General features: G+C 38.0%; 1 protein-coding gene across 6 annotated transcripts in view; it reads left to right on the forward strand.

Annotated features, from left to right (window-relative positions):
* The window catches only part of ATXN7L1 (ataxin 7 like 1), a 120,592-nt gene that overhangs the window by 27,669 nt on the left and 77,038 nt on the right, over nucleotides 1-15,885 (forward strand). For 5 of the 6 annotated variants that reach the window (XM_042018365.1, XM_042018366.1, XM_042018367.1 and 2 more), the window contains exon 3: nucleotides 10,394-10,498. The exons of the other annotated variant lie outside the window; for it this stretch is intronic. In XM_042018365.1, coding sequence (XP_041874299.1) covers nucleotides 10,394-10,498 — 105 coding nt within the window. The remainder of the gene's footprint in view (nucleotides 1-10,393; nucleotides 10,499-15,885) is intronic. 6 annotated transcript variants of the gene reach the window in all.

A 15,885-nucleotide genomic window follows, 5' to 3' on the forward strand; every position in this document is an offset into this window, starting at 1 on the left:
ATGATTTTCCTGCACATTCCCTATCCTTTGTATGCACACCTGTGTGCAGCCATGCTCACTCTCCCAGGTTTTTGATAGTGATATGCGGGGTATGCCCAGCCCCTGCCCTGGAGAGAGGCCTGCTGAGATAAGGCGATTGCATAACCTCCCAGCAAGATCCCCTTGAAAAAGGCAGCACTTCGTGGTGAGGGTGAGAGAAAACAAGAACCATGATCCTCCGGGAGACCCTATGTAGATTCTTTGTAACCCATTGGCTTCTACCCTCTCACACCCACCCTTGTATCCCTGTAAGATTTACCCTTCTGCCCGTTTGAGTTTGGAGAGCTTGTCCGTAGCCTTGCCTTCACAGGGTGCGGACTAATAAAGCTGCTTCACACAGAATTGCTAAACAAGCCTCTCGTCTCTCTCCTCCTGGTCCAGCCTGGGGTTTGCCTCACAGAACAAAAGCTGGAGTCACTAAAGAGCTGACAGCCTGCTGAGACAGGCACCTTTCTGCGAAGGCATCCCCAGCGGCCGAGGGATTGCCGCAGACCTCTGGAAGACTGTCCCTTGCAGGACACTCTGTCTGGATCAGTCACGGCTTCCTGGCTCTGAGCCACAGACCCCAACCCGGCTGCGACTGCGATATATGTGAGATCTAAGAGAAATCCACTGTATCTGCAGGGTTAGAAAGTCCCGATCAGGTCTTTGCTGTGCTTTCCATACTCAGGAGTCTGGGGTCAGTTATGCTGTATTTTCTACAGATGGAACATCACCTCTTCTTCAGAATATGGAGTACATAGTCTGGATACTTATAAATAATGTGTCTTTTTTCCTTGCCCTCAGTTATTTAATTTTTGCTGTCATTGGATAATATTATTGCTGTCCTGAAGATTTCCAGATATAAGCAAGATGAAATTTGTAGCTGGAGGTGATATCTTTAATTAGACTGAGTATATCTGGTTGGGAAAATAGAGATATTTGGTGGCACACATCTTAAATCCCAAAAGCCAGATCTAAATGCTAACCTGTTGGTCTGTTTGAAGATACTGTTTACATTTACGTGACTCTGGTAGCTTGCTTTTGAACACATTAAAAGCCTGTTTCTTCCTTGTATTTTGCTCACCTAGATTTTTGAGGCATATTTGTGAAAAATTTTTTGTGATTTGTGGAAAATTTTTTTTTGTTTGAGGCTTTTTGTTTGGGTGTTGGGTTTGTTTTTTTTCATTTGTTTATATCTTTGGATCTTAATATACTTAACTGGTATCTATTTTACAATGTAGCAGGATTTTCTTCTGGGTATTGACTTTGTACAGTTTTATAATACTAACTTCATAAGCAGTGGCTCTAGTTCCTGAAATATGTTGTTATATGTAAAATAGAAGGCAATTCAAAATCAAAGTTCCTGAGGAAAGAGCTCCTTTAGATAATTTCCCTAAAGTGCAATCTAATAATTAAAGAAAAGTGTAAAAACAGTTGACGATTTTGTAGATATTACTGGAGTTGTTACAGTTGTCTGTTTTTCATATGTTACAATTACACTTAACCTTACTGAAAACTAGATCCTGTGTAATTGAGTGATGTCCATTTCAATTACAAACATGGGTTTTACTGACTTTCACCCTGCTAAATTGTATTTTGTCTTGCTTTGCAGCCTTGTTCCACTTTCCAAATTCTTCCACACAGACTTGCAAGAGAAGGGCCAGTGCAGAGCATTGCCAAGTTGGTGAATGGGCTGTCTTTATTCTAGCTGACCCTTTCCAGTGCCATCCTCTGTCACTCCGGCCCTGGAATGCAGTGTCCAATGCAAATGTTCACTACTATTTATTAATATATTTTAGCAACTTTTAATGTTATATTTGCCCTTAGTTTAAACTCTGATGGTAAAAAAAGTAAAATGAAAGTGTTAACCAAATTTCTCATAGTCATCCAAACAGACCTCAGTGGTTTATAACCTGCTCTCTTAAATGTACATTGGTCTCTGAGTACCTGCACCCTTTGTGTCTGCAAAGGGGAGGTTCCTTAACTGAAGGGCAGGCAGGAAAGTCACTGTGTGCAGAAACTGATAAGGTGAAAGTTATCCTTTCCGATTACTTTGCACAAAATAACTGAAAAGTTAAATGGCAAAATGGGAATCTGGTTTTAAAGATTAGTTCAGTAGTAGGAAGTGTTAGAAACAGATGGAATTACGTGAAGGTTGACTATATGCTTGTGGTGGTTGGACCCTAGTTGGACGCAGGTACCCACCAAAGCCACTCTATCACTACCCTCCTCAGCTGGACAGGGGAGAGAAAATATAGCCAAAGGCTCATGGGCTGAGATAAGGGCACAGAGAGGTCACTCACCAATTACTGTCACAGTCCAAGCAGACTTGACTTAGGGAAATTAGTTGAATTTATTACCAGTGAAAATCAGAGCAAGATAGTGAGAAGTAAAACAAATCCTAAAAACACCTTCCCCTGACTCCTCCCTACTTCCCAGGCTTTATTCCCGATTCTCTACCTCCTGTCCACCCAGCAGCACAGGGAGACAAGGAGTGGGGATTGTGATCAGTTCATTACATGTTGCTTCTGCCACTGCTCCAGTGTAGGGAGGGTCCCTCCCATTGGAGGCAGTCCTCTACAACCTTCTCCAACCTGAGTCCTTCCATTCTTCATGAGCTGCTCCAATGCGGGTCCCTTTCCACGGGGTGCAGTTCTTCAAGAACAGGATGCTCTAGTGTGGGTCCCCCAGGGGGTCACAAGTCCAGCCAGCGAACCTGGTCTAGCGTAGGCTCCTCTTTCCGTGGGGCCACAGATCCTGCCAGGAGCCTGCTGCAGCACAGGCTTTCCATGGGGTCACAGCCTCCTTTTGGGCATCTACCTGCTCCAGTGTGGGGTCCCCCATGAACCTCCGTGGTGAGACAGGCTGGTGTTCAACATGGGCTGCAGGGGAATCTCAACTCCAGTGCCTGGAGCACCTCCTCTCCCTCCTTCACTGACCCTGATGTCTGCAGGGCTATGTCTCTCACATATTCTCTACATCTCTATTCTCTGTCCACAATTATTTCTGCACAGAAACTTTTTTTCTTCTTGAATATGTTGTTACAGAGGCGTTAATATGCTGATGGTCTCAGCCTTGACCAGTGGCAGGTCTGTCTTGGAGCTGGCTGGCACTGGCTCTGTTGGACATGGGGGAAGATTTTGGCAGCTTCTCAGAGAAGTCACCTCTGTAGCTCCCCCCACTACCAAAACCTTGCCACACAAGCACAGTGAAATGTTTCTGAATCTTTTTATATGTTACAAATTAATAAATACATTTACTGCTGTTTTTAACTGATAGGCAAGTAGTTTTATAAAGCTTCTTTTGGAGCCAAGTGTCTTCCTTTAATATTGCACAGATAGCTGTGTGACGGATTTCAGAGTAATCTAGAGAGGCACCACTGCTCCACTGCAGTTTGAACTGATCTTGGTCCTGTTGGCCCTCCTGCTGTCCAGTTCTGGGCTCTGCATTTCATTCTCCTCATGCTGATGGTAGCAGTCATGAGGTTCTGCAGCAAGGCAGCTTATGGAATGAAAATGTCAGAAAACCTTTTCCTGTTTTGTTCTGTCCTTCATATTGCTTTCCTGCTGATTCAGAGTTGGCTTGAATTTGACTCCTTGTGTAATCAGTTAATTGATGGTACAAGCACAAGGGAGGGGCAGGAATATGAAGCTTGGAGTCCAGAAGGACCATACCAGAGCCGGACTTTGATCAGTTTAAATTCTGAGTTGTACAGGGAGTGAAATAAAGGTTCCATAAGCAGACAAGCTATATTCTGCCTACCCCAGGAGCTAAGGGGCCCTGTGCCTCCATATAGGGAAGTTTTAAAAAGTATGTTTTTCAAGGAGGAAAAACTTACATTAGGTGCTGTCTTATTCTCTAGATGGCTTAAGACATGAAAAACTGAGATTTCTTGGTGTCATAGGTATGCTGTATACTTTTTGACATGTGAGTTTTGGGTTTTCCAGTATTCTTGTGATATGTTAATTTGGTAGTCCAGGCAATTCTGGTTCTATATTGCCAAATTACCTTAGACTGGGATGGCAAATAGCCTACATAAATTACATAAAAGCCTTCAGAATTGTAGAACAACAGCATTGTTGCATTTTCCCATGCTTATTTCATTTTTCTCTTTATTGACATGTGGTGTCTCATGCAAAATAGTACTGTCAGTGTTGCATAGCTTACTTTATAATCCCTTCCAAACAAAGGTTGTTACAAAAGATATGCAGATATGGTTAATCCACAATATTTGTTTAGATCACTAGTTCCCAATTATGAACTTCTGTTTTTTCTTTTATTATGGGTCTTTGGGAATGGAAAGCACCACTTCTATCTTCAGTACCAATGCCTAGATAAGGCAGTGGAGTACAAAGTCTTTCTGCGTCATTGGGGGTGGTATTTATTGTGTACACTATAATTAATGAACTATTCCCAGCATTCTTTAGGATTGCCACTGTCCTCGTGATTGCTCTAACCTGGGAGGCTGCATACCATCTGACCGTACTGGACTGGTTTAAAGGTGTCATGACCTTGACTCTTTACCACACTGACGCTTAAGTCTATTTGCTGCCTTTTCCCTGCATTTTTTTTTCTTCCTCACAGTCATGTTTCATTTATTTTTGCTGTTGCTGAGAAGGCCAGTATTTTTGTTTTCTTCTCATTGATTTTCTTTCTCACTTGGCTTTTTAGCATGCAGAATCTTAAGTGTCTTGTATTAGCACCTGAAGGGCATCAGTCAGGACTTACGACAGTTGTGTTTGGTCCTACATTAGTTCTGTCATGAATATTTTAATTTTATTTTTTCCTCAACTTTATGATTACTTTAACCATGACTGCATTTTTCAATCAGAAAAGAAATGATCTTGAGGATTACTTCGTGGTGCTGACCCTGAAGTTAGCCACGATTTCAGCAGGATCTTGGAGTAAATGACATCCAGCAATCTCTTTCAGCTTAAATCATTCTGTGATTAATTTGCAACTGTGACTGACATTTTCAGCGGTAAAATGCAATTTATACTGGCGAACTAATTACTGAAGTGACTTACTGGTTTTTGTGTAAGAAAGGAAAACTGCACTCAGGGGAGAATAGACTCATGTTAAATGGAAAGGTGTGACATTTATTTCTGTGATAAGACCAGCCTGTCTATGCAAGCGTATTTAACTGCTTTCTGAATAATGCCCTGAAGATTGTCTTTTTATTGTTTCAGTTTCAAGTTTCAATTCATCATTCGAATGACTTAGTTTTTTAAGTAATCTTAAATGTAGAAGTAATCTACTGCACTGAAAGATTTTGTACGTTACTCCAGTTCTTGAATGCTGTACAGATTTGTCACTTCTGTGGAACAAGAGGGAAATATTGGGCACATTTCTAGACACAGAGTTTAAAAACGTGTAACTCCAGGAGCCAGAAGAACCACATGTATTTGGTTTTGTCCATTGCCATTTTTGCCATTGCTTTTTTTTTTTAGCTTTTCTTTGTTAATTTTAAACCAGTGTGCAGTGTGTCTTGAATAGTCTTTCTCTTCCTCTCCTCCCGCCCCTTCTCTCTCAGCACATAAACATCACTAATGTTTTTCAAAGCAGGCTTTGTGGGTATATTTAGTGGAGCAACAGATATATAAGTGAATGCTTAAAGTGTATATAATTTATAGCAAAAGATCATCATTAAAAACTTGATTTCCCACGCAATACTGTGAGGTCTTACTGTTTGACAGCCTTAATTCTGCAGTGAAAGAATGTTTTAGATTATTTCTAGCTTGTGTTTTATTATACAGTGGGATGTAAATGATTATGAATTATATAATAATAGAGAAGGAACTTCATATAAGTCATCTGTCTTTGATTGTTACTAAAAATAATTCCTTTCTGTGTGTTATTGGAGAAGATAAAAAGTGGTATCTGACACCTGCCTTTTTATGTTTGTGCCACAATTTGCAGAAGCAACATTTTCTGTAGTTTCTATGGTATTTGTGTTTTTAATGCACATTTCACCAAATCTTCTTACAAAACTAAGTCATATGGCTACAGCTCTTTTTATTTGCAAATGTTAGTAATATAGAACCTACAGGCAGAAGTTGTATTCACTTTTCAAGTACCATAGCAAAGTATAGACAAAGTAATATTTTAAGATTTTAATCTATGAAAGTAATTTCAAACAGTCAGCATTCGCTGTCTCAGATTTCCACCTATACAGAATATCTTTCCCATGATATGGGCCACTTTTGCATCCTGTAAGTTCAGTAGCTCATTTTCAAGAAGGCTTTTGTCATTGATAGTATCAACGGGCACGTCTGTGTCAGCTGTGTTTCATTTTGAGTGGATGACGATTCAGAAGTGTAAGGAGAGAGGTATGTGTGGATGGACCTTCTGGAAAGTGTGTGGGTACTGAAAAATAAGTTACCACTTCTTTTTACCATCGACAGTCTACTTTGAATCTGCTGGAAGTATCTTCCAGTAAAATGAGGGGACTGTGATGGGGGCTGTGGAGTGCTTGTACCTTGCAGAAGGGCTGGGCAGCCCTTTGTGTCTCACATTTGTGTCTGTACTGACACACAGGGAACAAGCAGGTCACCAGGCCAGTGTGCAGGGAGACATGCACACCGTGGTCACTTTGTTTCACTTTCAGGGGCTTGGCAGTTTTTGGTAGAAAACAAATACTCTTTGCAGTTGCTTTTCTGTCCCTCCTTGTTCTTTTTGTGCCTTGATAATTATTTCAGTACCATTTGATAGTCACTCACCTTATTCAATAATTACTGCCTGTCTTTTTCAGTGGTCTTTCCTCTTTCCATGAAGAAGTCTTTCCTGCGCTAGCTTTAGAGACATATTTTCTTCCCCAAAAGTAATCTTTTCTGAAAAGCTTATCACCATTGCTTCTGACTAAGCAGGCAGGGAGATGGGATTATTGCCTTTAGAAGAGTTTTTTGTTTGGAGAAGCTACTGTCTTTTTTTGTTGCACACAGAAGGTCCAAACAGTCAAATGGCTGCAATCTGATCTAAGAATGGTACCAGTGTCCAAAATAACCTTTCAGTCTTGGTTGCTTTGAGTAGGACATGGCAGCATTGAACTGTTCTTATTAAAAACAGAAAAACCTGTATGAAAATATATATAGCTGTTTATATTTTCTACTTTCTTTTAAATTTCAAATGTTCCTTCCTTTATTCATTGTAAATTCTCTGATCTGGATTGCATTTTGTAATATTATTACATCTAATAAAGTGTATCCCCAGTTGGAATTTGTAGCGAGCCAATATTAATATCTTTTGCAATTTCTGTTGAAAAGTAATTTATATATAATGTGTGTATGCTTACAAATCATGAGTTTAATCATGAAAAAAGATTTGTGCCAATTTTATTAACATGAATACACTAAGAGAGGTAGTTGAACCTGCTTGGACTTGATGAATTTTCCTCTTTTAAAAACTCTTGCATAGTGAGAGTTTTAAGGAATCTTAAAAGTCTGAAAGATAGTTTTTAATTTAAGTTTTTTATCTATTCTGATTCAATAATAATAGTATAGTTCTGTGCTGCGATTCTTATTTTCAACCTTCAGTCTTGTATCCTTGAGATTCTTGGATTATTTTAAGTGGACTTTTGAGAGGGGGCTAATAACTTCAGTTCATACAGAAAACTCACCTTTACAATGGACATTGGCCCCTCCACTGGGCTATTTCTAGGCATCTGCAAAATGAAAAAACTTCCAAAGTGCTGCTTCAGAATGTGACTTACTCTGCACCTGTGCATCCTTTTGATGCTGGTGTGTCTCTCAGCAGCATTTTGGTGTGTTCTCCTACGTGTCTGTGCAGTTTCTTTGTGTATCAACCCATATGGAGTATGAAAAAAACCCTCAAATGGTGGTATTTACCTGTTAGGTGCAGTGGTGTTTGCCAGGGTAGTGGAGCAAGCTTGCGGGTACCAGGACTTTGCCTTCACTGCTCTCTCTCCTTGACAGTGCCTGGTGAAAAGGTAGATGGTTTTGTGATCAGGTGAACTAACCTGATTCCTTTTCCCACCTATGTCCTTGAATGGTTTTCACCAGTATTAATACCTTATGTTTTTTGTAATTTACTTCCTGTAGCAAGAAATCATAAAAATTCAGACTCAAACCCAGCCAAGCTTTAGATGCCTCAGAGCTGGACATGTTTTAAAGGTTAGGATACAGTCCTGTGAAGGTTAAATCAACTTAAAGAATTTCAACTGGGAAACAGTTGTAACTTTTGTGTTTGTGAAGGGCGAAGTCTATATGTTTTCATAAGAAGATTGTCACCGTACCTTTCAAACAACAGAAAAAGATATTTTGAAATGTTTTAACCATTTTTAAAATATTTAGTAACTGTACTTAAATGCATGTTTTTGAGCTGAGACTTTGTGTCAAATCATACCTAGAAGAAATACTCCTTTCTGTGGAACTCACAGTGCTGCTATTGGAAATCCGTAGGTTCTGATCAAAACTATCCAGCTAAGAATTGCCAATGTAAAATAAATTTTAAGATTGCTGACTTACCATATTAAAACAATAAATAAAATAAAAAGACCTGTTTTAGTGGCTGCTTAGGGTTTTGTTTATTTGTTTTACCAGTAAGGAAGATTTGATTTAACCAAACTTTGCACTTTTGGCTTTGCCACTACTAATACTAATTACACCAAGGGAGTTTATACCTCACCACTGGAGTTCTTTTAAATTTAGGCTGAATGTGTTGATTGCATTCATCTGGCTGTACTGCATTTAAAGGCTTGGTTAGTGCAAGACGAGCACTGCAAAGGTGTCATGTCTGGTTAACCTTTCAACTGGATTTCATAGCCTTGTACAAGCAGTAAGAGAAAGGGGTTTGGTTTTCAGTGGATAAAGGAACAATTCACATCATATCATACTATGAAATGCCTGCAGGTTGATGAGGCTGGTTTGTGCCCAAGAATTCTTGAGTGAGCCTCTTTGGATCTATTTGTGGTACTGCCTGTATTCCCATGAGTGTGATGTCCCGCTCCTCTGGGCTTTTTGGGAACTGAAGACGTTATACACTTCATTGTGCCAAGTATTGGCATCATAAGCAGTGATGTTACCTACAGTGCCAGAGACCAGGGCAGAATTACTTGTGAAAGTAGTTCTAGGGCCAAAATAATTGCTTTGGTTAAGAACTAGTGAAATAAGGTACCTGCTTCAGTCAGTTTTTGAAAGAAATCGCTATTTTTTAGAAATGCATGACTTACTGCAGAAGTAGGATTTAGTTTTTGATGTTTATCAATCACAGCTGCTGTTGTACGTTTGTCCTCTCAGTTTTCCTCCTGTTTAAAAGGCACCAGGTTAATATTTCAGTCTGCATTTGCAAGTTCTGTAATAGATTTCAGATGCTCCTGAATACCACTGAAATTTACGACATCTTTATTTTTATAATCGGAGAGGTAGTGTGATCTGTGGGGCCAGTACTTGGCATGGGGTTACTAATGCAGCAGCACATTCATTAACAACGAGTATGGTGACATGATCCCACTGAAATGCATAAAAGTGACTGGAGTTTTGTCCTCTTAAGCTGAGCTGTGGTAGATGAGTATGTGTGCTTGTTCTTAAGTTATAGCAATGAAGAGTAGAACAGGTTACCTCACTTGTAATGTTGGAGTTCTGAGGTCTTCAGTTAGTAATTTAAGCCCATTTTACTCTGTCTGTAATGGCTTAAGAATGCATGTATTGCATTATGTGTTTCAGCTGAGAGGGACAAGTGCCTGTCATCATCTGACTGTACCTGTCTGTGGATTTCATTAAATTCCTCATACCATCCCCAAGAAATACCTCATTAACCAACTTTGTCTTTTCCCACAGTATTTGTTGGGGACAAACAGCAGGGTGTTGGAACTAGGGAAGGGCATTTGCACAGAATCAGAAATTTCATATGGCATGGCATCCTGGCTGTATTTTAAGCTGTAGGGTCTTTGACCTTGGTTACTATAACTAGCTTTTAAACAGGAGCCTTTCTCAAGCAACTTACAGTCAAGCTTGGAATATTATAACTTGGAGCATAACCTATGCAATGTGTTTTCTATAAGGATCTTTAGGCAGAGATTTTTAAAACAATATTCCTTTGTACAGTATTCTGTACAGACCAGTACAGAAATCCTTATTCCACTTCTTGGCAGTGAGTGTTAAGAAAAGGTGTTGCAGTCTGTGTTCTGACTCAGACTGAGGGATAAGACTGCAGCATTAGTACAGGACCTTGAAATCCGAAAGAGGGAAAAAACATCTCTTTAACATAGTAAGAAGCTCTTATGGAGCAATGCATACATTTGCTTTGTATAAATTAATATAACAGTAACGGCCCTACAGTATTTTCAATTTTTTTTCTTAATATATATTTAAAGCATAATTTCTAATTCTTGTATATATTTTTAACTTTCCCACAGATATGCACTTATTTGGCCATTATCCAGCTCATGATGATTTCTATCTTGTAGTGTGCAATATCTGCAATCAGGTAGTCAAGCCACAGGTTTTCCAGTCACACTGCGGTAAGTGAATGTTTTATTTCCTGAATTACAGTGCCAAACTGGCGTATGGCTCTCTTAAGAATCATTGCATACAATCATAACAGAGGCGTTGCAAATAGACTTTTCTGGTTATCTTGTGTTCTTTCCACAGAAAATACCAGCAGTGCCTTCAAATGAGCGTATTTCCTGTAGAGGAAGTTAAAGTAGTTGTTCTAGAAGCTGAGCTTTTCAAGTTGAACTTGTCATCATAAATTAACCTGTTACAATAAATAAATCCTGTTAGTTAGGGACTAGCTAGGCTAAAACTATTATGATCTAACACTGGATTGTCTTTTCTCAAAGCTCCAAAGTGAGGTCTATGATACTGATCTACATTAACTAGAAGTTGGATGTTATGGATTGTTTTCTGGTGGGATTCATGCATAACTATATATAGGGTATATTTTTATATTTATCATAGTGTTTAATTTTTTACAAAATTGGCATTTTGAGACACATTTCTTAAATTAACATTTTTCAAGAGAATCTTGAGAAGCAGCAGACATATGCAGGTATTCATTTCTCAATTTAGTATGACAACAACGAGATGATGATTTTAATGTTGACTCTTTGAAAGCAGAGTTACTCCAGTTAGAAATTTTTGGTATTGATTAACAAACTACTTTCAGTTATTTCTGAAAAACTTTATCCCAAGGTCTGGTTTATTTATTACTTGTCTAGTTGTTTATTTGTTTTTTGTTCAGTGATTTGTTTCTGTGGTGATTTTTTTTTTGTTCTTTTGTTTGGTTTTTTTAAGATGTACAAAGAGTGACTGGCATAGCTAGCTTTGTAGGAGGTTTAATAAAATTTAGTTAAATCAAAATAATTTGAAGGCGATTGCATAATAATGAAAGGCGGCTACTACTGAGGATGGAATCAATTAAATACATTAAGAAAAAGAATAGCCCAGATTTTACTTGTCTAAATACAAGTAAACTTCACAAATCCTGTACCTCTTTTAGTCTTTTTGACAACAAAGCAACTCAGTAATGGAAAAATGTAAGTGGGATGGACAGAAAAGTAGTTTATTTTCTTGAAAGATATTATTACCAGATTACTGGCTTGTGTTTGTATGGACGGGCTGCTAACAACCAACCAGGAGCAACTGCATTCATGTTGGGAGGCAGTTTTAAGACTTGCCCCAGCTTTGACCTAGATTGAAATAATTGTGAAAAAATGGTAATAGTGAAATACAGCTTTTCTATCCAGTGAATAAGAAAAGATCTGAAAGTATTTTCTAGGGTGAAAAGGGCTTATTAATTTAATGGTGGGGGCAGGTGTTGATTTTAGTGTGTTAACAAGCCATCCTGCTATTTCTTTTCAAAATTTGTTTCTTGCCCTTAGTCTTACATGGTTCATTTCTGCCGAGCTTCAGGTATCTTAGGATTCTTTCAGTGAGTAACAGAAAAGCTTCTCTGCATATGGTTGTAGGTACAGTGGGTACATAAACATTGAACTCGTGCATCAATAGAATGTGCTTCAGGACAGAGGAACCTGTGGGAGGCCTTGCTGTAGCCTTCCATAGCTGTGCTCTTTCCTGGGCATGAACCTGCTTTGGTGAGCAGTGTGAATGTTGGTCCTGTTTTCATGTTAGCACGCATATAGAATGATGTTACTTCTAGGTGAGAGTAAATTACTCTGTGTTAGAAAGGATTTTTGAGCTCTTTGTAAGTAGTATGTTGCCATCAGTGTTAGTGTAGTGCATGTAAACTACTAAGATCCTGTCTGTTACTGTCTGGTTTTCTCTTTTCTCCATTACTCCATTATTTTTGCTATTCCATTTACTTCATCTTCATTATACCAATCCTTTTACACTGGTTGATTGAATGTTAAGTTCTGAATTGCTTAAGAGCCTAAGGCCAATAAAGACTTGGAAAAAAACTAGGTTGTGTTAAAAAACCCCCAGAGAATAGTTGACCAAAGGTCTTGAAGATTGTACTTAATCTAGTCAGACTTGTTTCAGGAAAGGTATACTGCAATATTGCTGAAAGGGGTGTGAAAGAGCTTTAAATATATAAATTATTTTGTTTTAAAGAAGAAACAGTAAAGGTATTACACTAAAACCATACAAAAGAAGTTTTAGAAGATAGAAGGTTTATTCAAGGTCTCAAGAATTGTTGTAAAATAACTAATAATTTTCAAAAAATTAATCTGTTAAAAGTACACCATCTTGAGTATATGAAATGAATCTACTAATTTATAGTTGTTTTCATAAGAAATGAATAAGATTTAAAGAAGAGCTACACAGAGATGTTATTAATTGTTCTGAAGTTGCATTGTCTGGTTAGAAAATGATAAAAATCTCCCATTAGAAAACACATCAACTATTAACTGCTTGTGATTGAATAATTTTTTGCTGGATGTGTTATGGTTCCAGTAGTCCATTGAGAAGGTCTGGACAAGGCCTCATTTGCGACATAGATTCTGGCTGCACAGAACTTTTCTGTAAAGCAGGAATATTTGATTTTCTATTCTATTTAGAGTTTTGTCACCTTCAGACACATTCATTTTGGTGGATCAGTGTTTCTTTAATTAGAGGATGCAGCAGAATGCTTGTAAATTCAGTGATGCTGGGCATGTCTGTCAGTATACTTTGAGGTATTTTAGACTATCATATTTACCACAAAATGCATTATTATACATGTCTTGAATTGCAGCTTCAAAGTTATAACATGGACAATGGAATGAGAAAGCATTAGAAGGCACTACTGGTTTTTTGGCTCTTGTAGGTTGTATCATGGGGAGTCTTTATTGCTACTGACAAGGACTTGTAGAAATCTATTCCAGAATCTCCCACAAAGTGTGGTTTGTTGCTAATATCCCTGGTAAGATCCAATCCATATCCTCTCAGTAAGAAATTAGGTCCATGCCAGGCACATGCTTTATGTTTCTAGGTTCCCTGCATTGTAACTTGAAGGTCTTGGCTTCGGAGCAGCAATGGAATCTTTTAGTTTAGCAAAGGTTTTTGTAACACTTCTCTTGAGCCCTTGCTGGCATCTGCCTTTCTCCAGAGCATAAGAAGACCCACTGTTTCATTTGCCTCTCTTTTCAGACATGTGGCAGCCATCCTTGTTGATGGCTCTGGAAAGTTGTGAAAATTATAGAGGCAGATGTTGTTTAACTTTTAAGGGTTTGATTCCAGGAATATCAAGCAGAAAAAAAGAAAAATCTGGTTATGGTTCAAGCTATTTTTAATGGCAGGCAGTGCATCATAGAACCTTAGGCAGTAGAAATCAGGAAGGTAAAAGAAGAGATCTGGCTAATTAGAGGACTGACTTGCTGGGCTTGAGAGCATATATAGTGAACACAACATGAAGTTTGCTGTTTCAAGGTAACATATCTGTTCTAGCCCCTGAGTCAGAGAAATACTGAGCTATTTTTAAGAGCAGTTTCACATCCTTGCATCTGCAGGATAAACATATCCATTTGTAAGGATTAAACCATTCATTTATATATGATTTAAGCCCACCTGAAAGAGACTTGCTGTTATAGGCTGCTGGATAAACCATGTAAATCAAATAATTTCTTGAGGTTGTTCAGTATTATTGTGCTCTTAAAAAATAGTATGTCGTAATGTTATCAACAATAGGGTTGAAATAGTGGTGTTTACTTCTGAAGTAATTTTTTTTTGAGTAACATAGTGGTAGAGTATCTTTGATTTGCTTTTTTTTTTTTAATGTGCAAACATGTAGTTGTATTTATCCCTCCACAAAGTAGTTTGAAATGAGAACTCAGTCTCAATATGCAGCTTGTAGCATTCCTAAGTGTACTTGGCATGTGAGGAACTGTAGTTTTGATTTTCAGAAAATTTTAATTCTTTCTCAAATGCCAACCTCAATGAAGATCACTTATTGGAACATCAAAATATTGTACCATAGTACAATACTGAAATAGGATAATGTTCTTGCTGTTTGTTTAGGAGACTTCTAGGCTGGCAATCTATGCTTAACTCTGTCCCTATGACTTCTGTTAACTCCAGTTCTGTGTCATTGTGAAATACTGGTGAAGATGGCACCCTGTGCCATTTCCCAGGAGACATTTTCATTTTTCTTAGTCCCCAGAAAGATTAAAGCTTCATATTCTTATACTGCATTGTCCTTTACTAGACTGAAGAGCATCAGATACAGTTCTGGTTATTTTTTTAAATGTTTTGTACAGTAATAGTCTCACTTCTTTGGTCTTTCCCATTTAAAAGGAAAATCTCTCATAAAAGGTAGCTGTGGCACAGTGAGGTTCAAGCAGTGTACACTTTTAGAGACCTTGTCAAGACATCTTGACTTTTGTTGGAGGAAACAAATTAATGATGGGAAAGTGTTAAAAAAAAAAAGTTGGGAGGAGGGAGGGAAGAGGTGAATTAGCCAAGCTAAATAGTGCTGCTTGGTAAAACAATAGGAGCAGTATAACCATCAAAGAACTCTTCCACACATGCTCTGGAGCAGTTTCCAAAGCTGTGGATGGTATCTTAATGAATTGAATAGTTAAGATCCCCATTTGATGAAGTTGTATCATACAACTCAGAGGAAACCAATTTTGCTTCATCAAGGAGAAATGACCACAAAGACCTCTATTTTGTGCTGATTTCTTTACTGGAGGCTCATTGATCCTGCCTGTCTGTAATGTTCTTCTAACAGGCTTCAAATTAAGAAGTAGAAATTCTTATTCCTTAAAAAAGTAAAAAAAACTATACTTGGTTTTCATTACTTGTGAGTTAGAAATCCTTGGATTAGTATCTTCATGTCATCCTGTAAGTTGCAAAGGGATATTTCTGTTTTATCCTTTCATTTGGCTGTGTGTCATTTAAAAGAAAAACAAACTAGAAAGTAATGGAGCACTGAAGAATATAAATAAATTATTTTCCCTTCTGTATCATAATTATTTTCCTGAGAGAGGTTATGTATTTTGAATTACTCAGACTAGCTATTTTACATTGTGCTAGTTGTGTGTTACAATTTAATGAACCATGGTTAAAGACAAGAAGGGTGAACTTCAGTATGAATAAGAATTATTTGCTTTCTTAACACTAGCTTGAACATTACTAGTTAGCACCTTTCTTGCGTAGGGATTTTGGTAGAGGTGTCAGTGTCACATTTGACAGATTATTCTGGTTTTATATTCTCAATTATTCAATACCTTGTTTTTTATTAAATACAAATGTTTGGGGGTTTGTAATTGTTAATATTTTATTCACGGCACTTGACCTTTTGTCAGAGGCACTTTTGTGCCCTTAAAGGGCAATGACATTTTGAGTGATTCTCCTTCTGTTACTGCAATTTTCTTTTTTCATAGCCTTGTCAAAACTTGTTCTATGATATCATTATTGATTAAATAACTTTATACTTGTCACATGTTTAGGTTTCACTGCGTAAAAG

Source organism: Corvus kubaryi, unplaced genomic scaffold (assembly GCF_017639235.1).
Source record: "Corvus kubaryi isolate FWS band 111438036 unplaced genomic scaffold, C.kubaryi_AGA036_p1.0 137, whole genome shotgun sequence".
Lineage (NCBI taxonomy): Eukaryota > Metazoa > Chordata > Aves > Passeriformes > Corvidae > Corvus > Corvus kubaryi.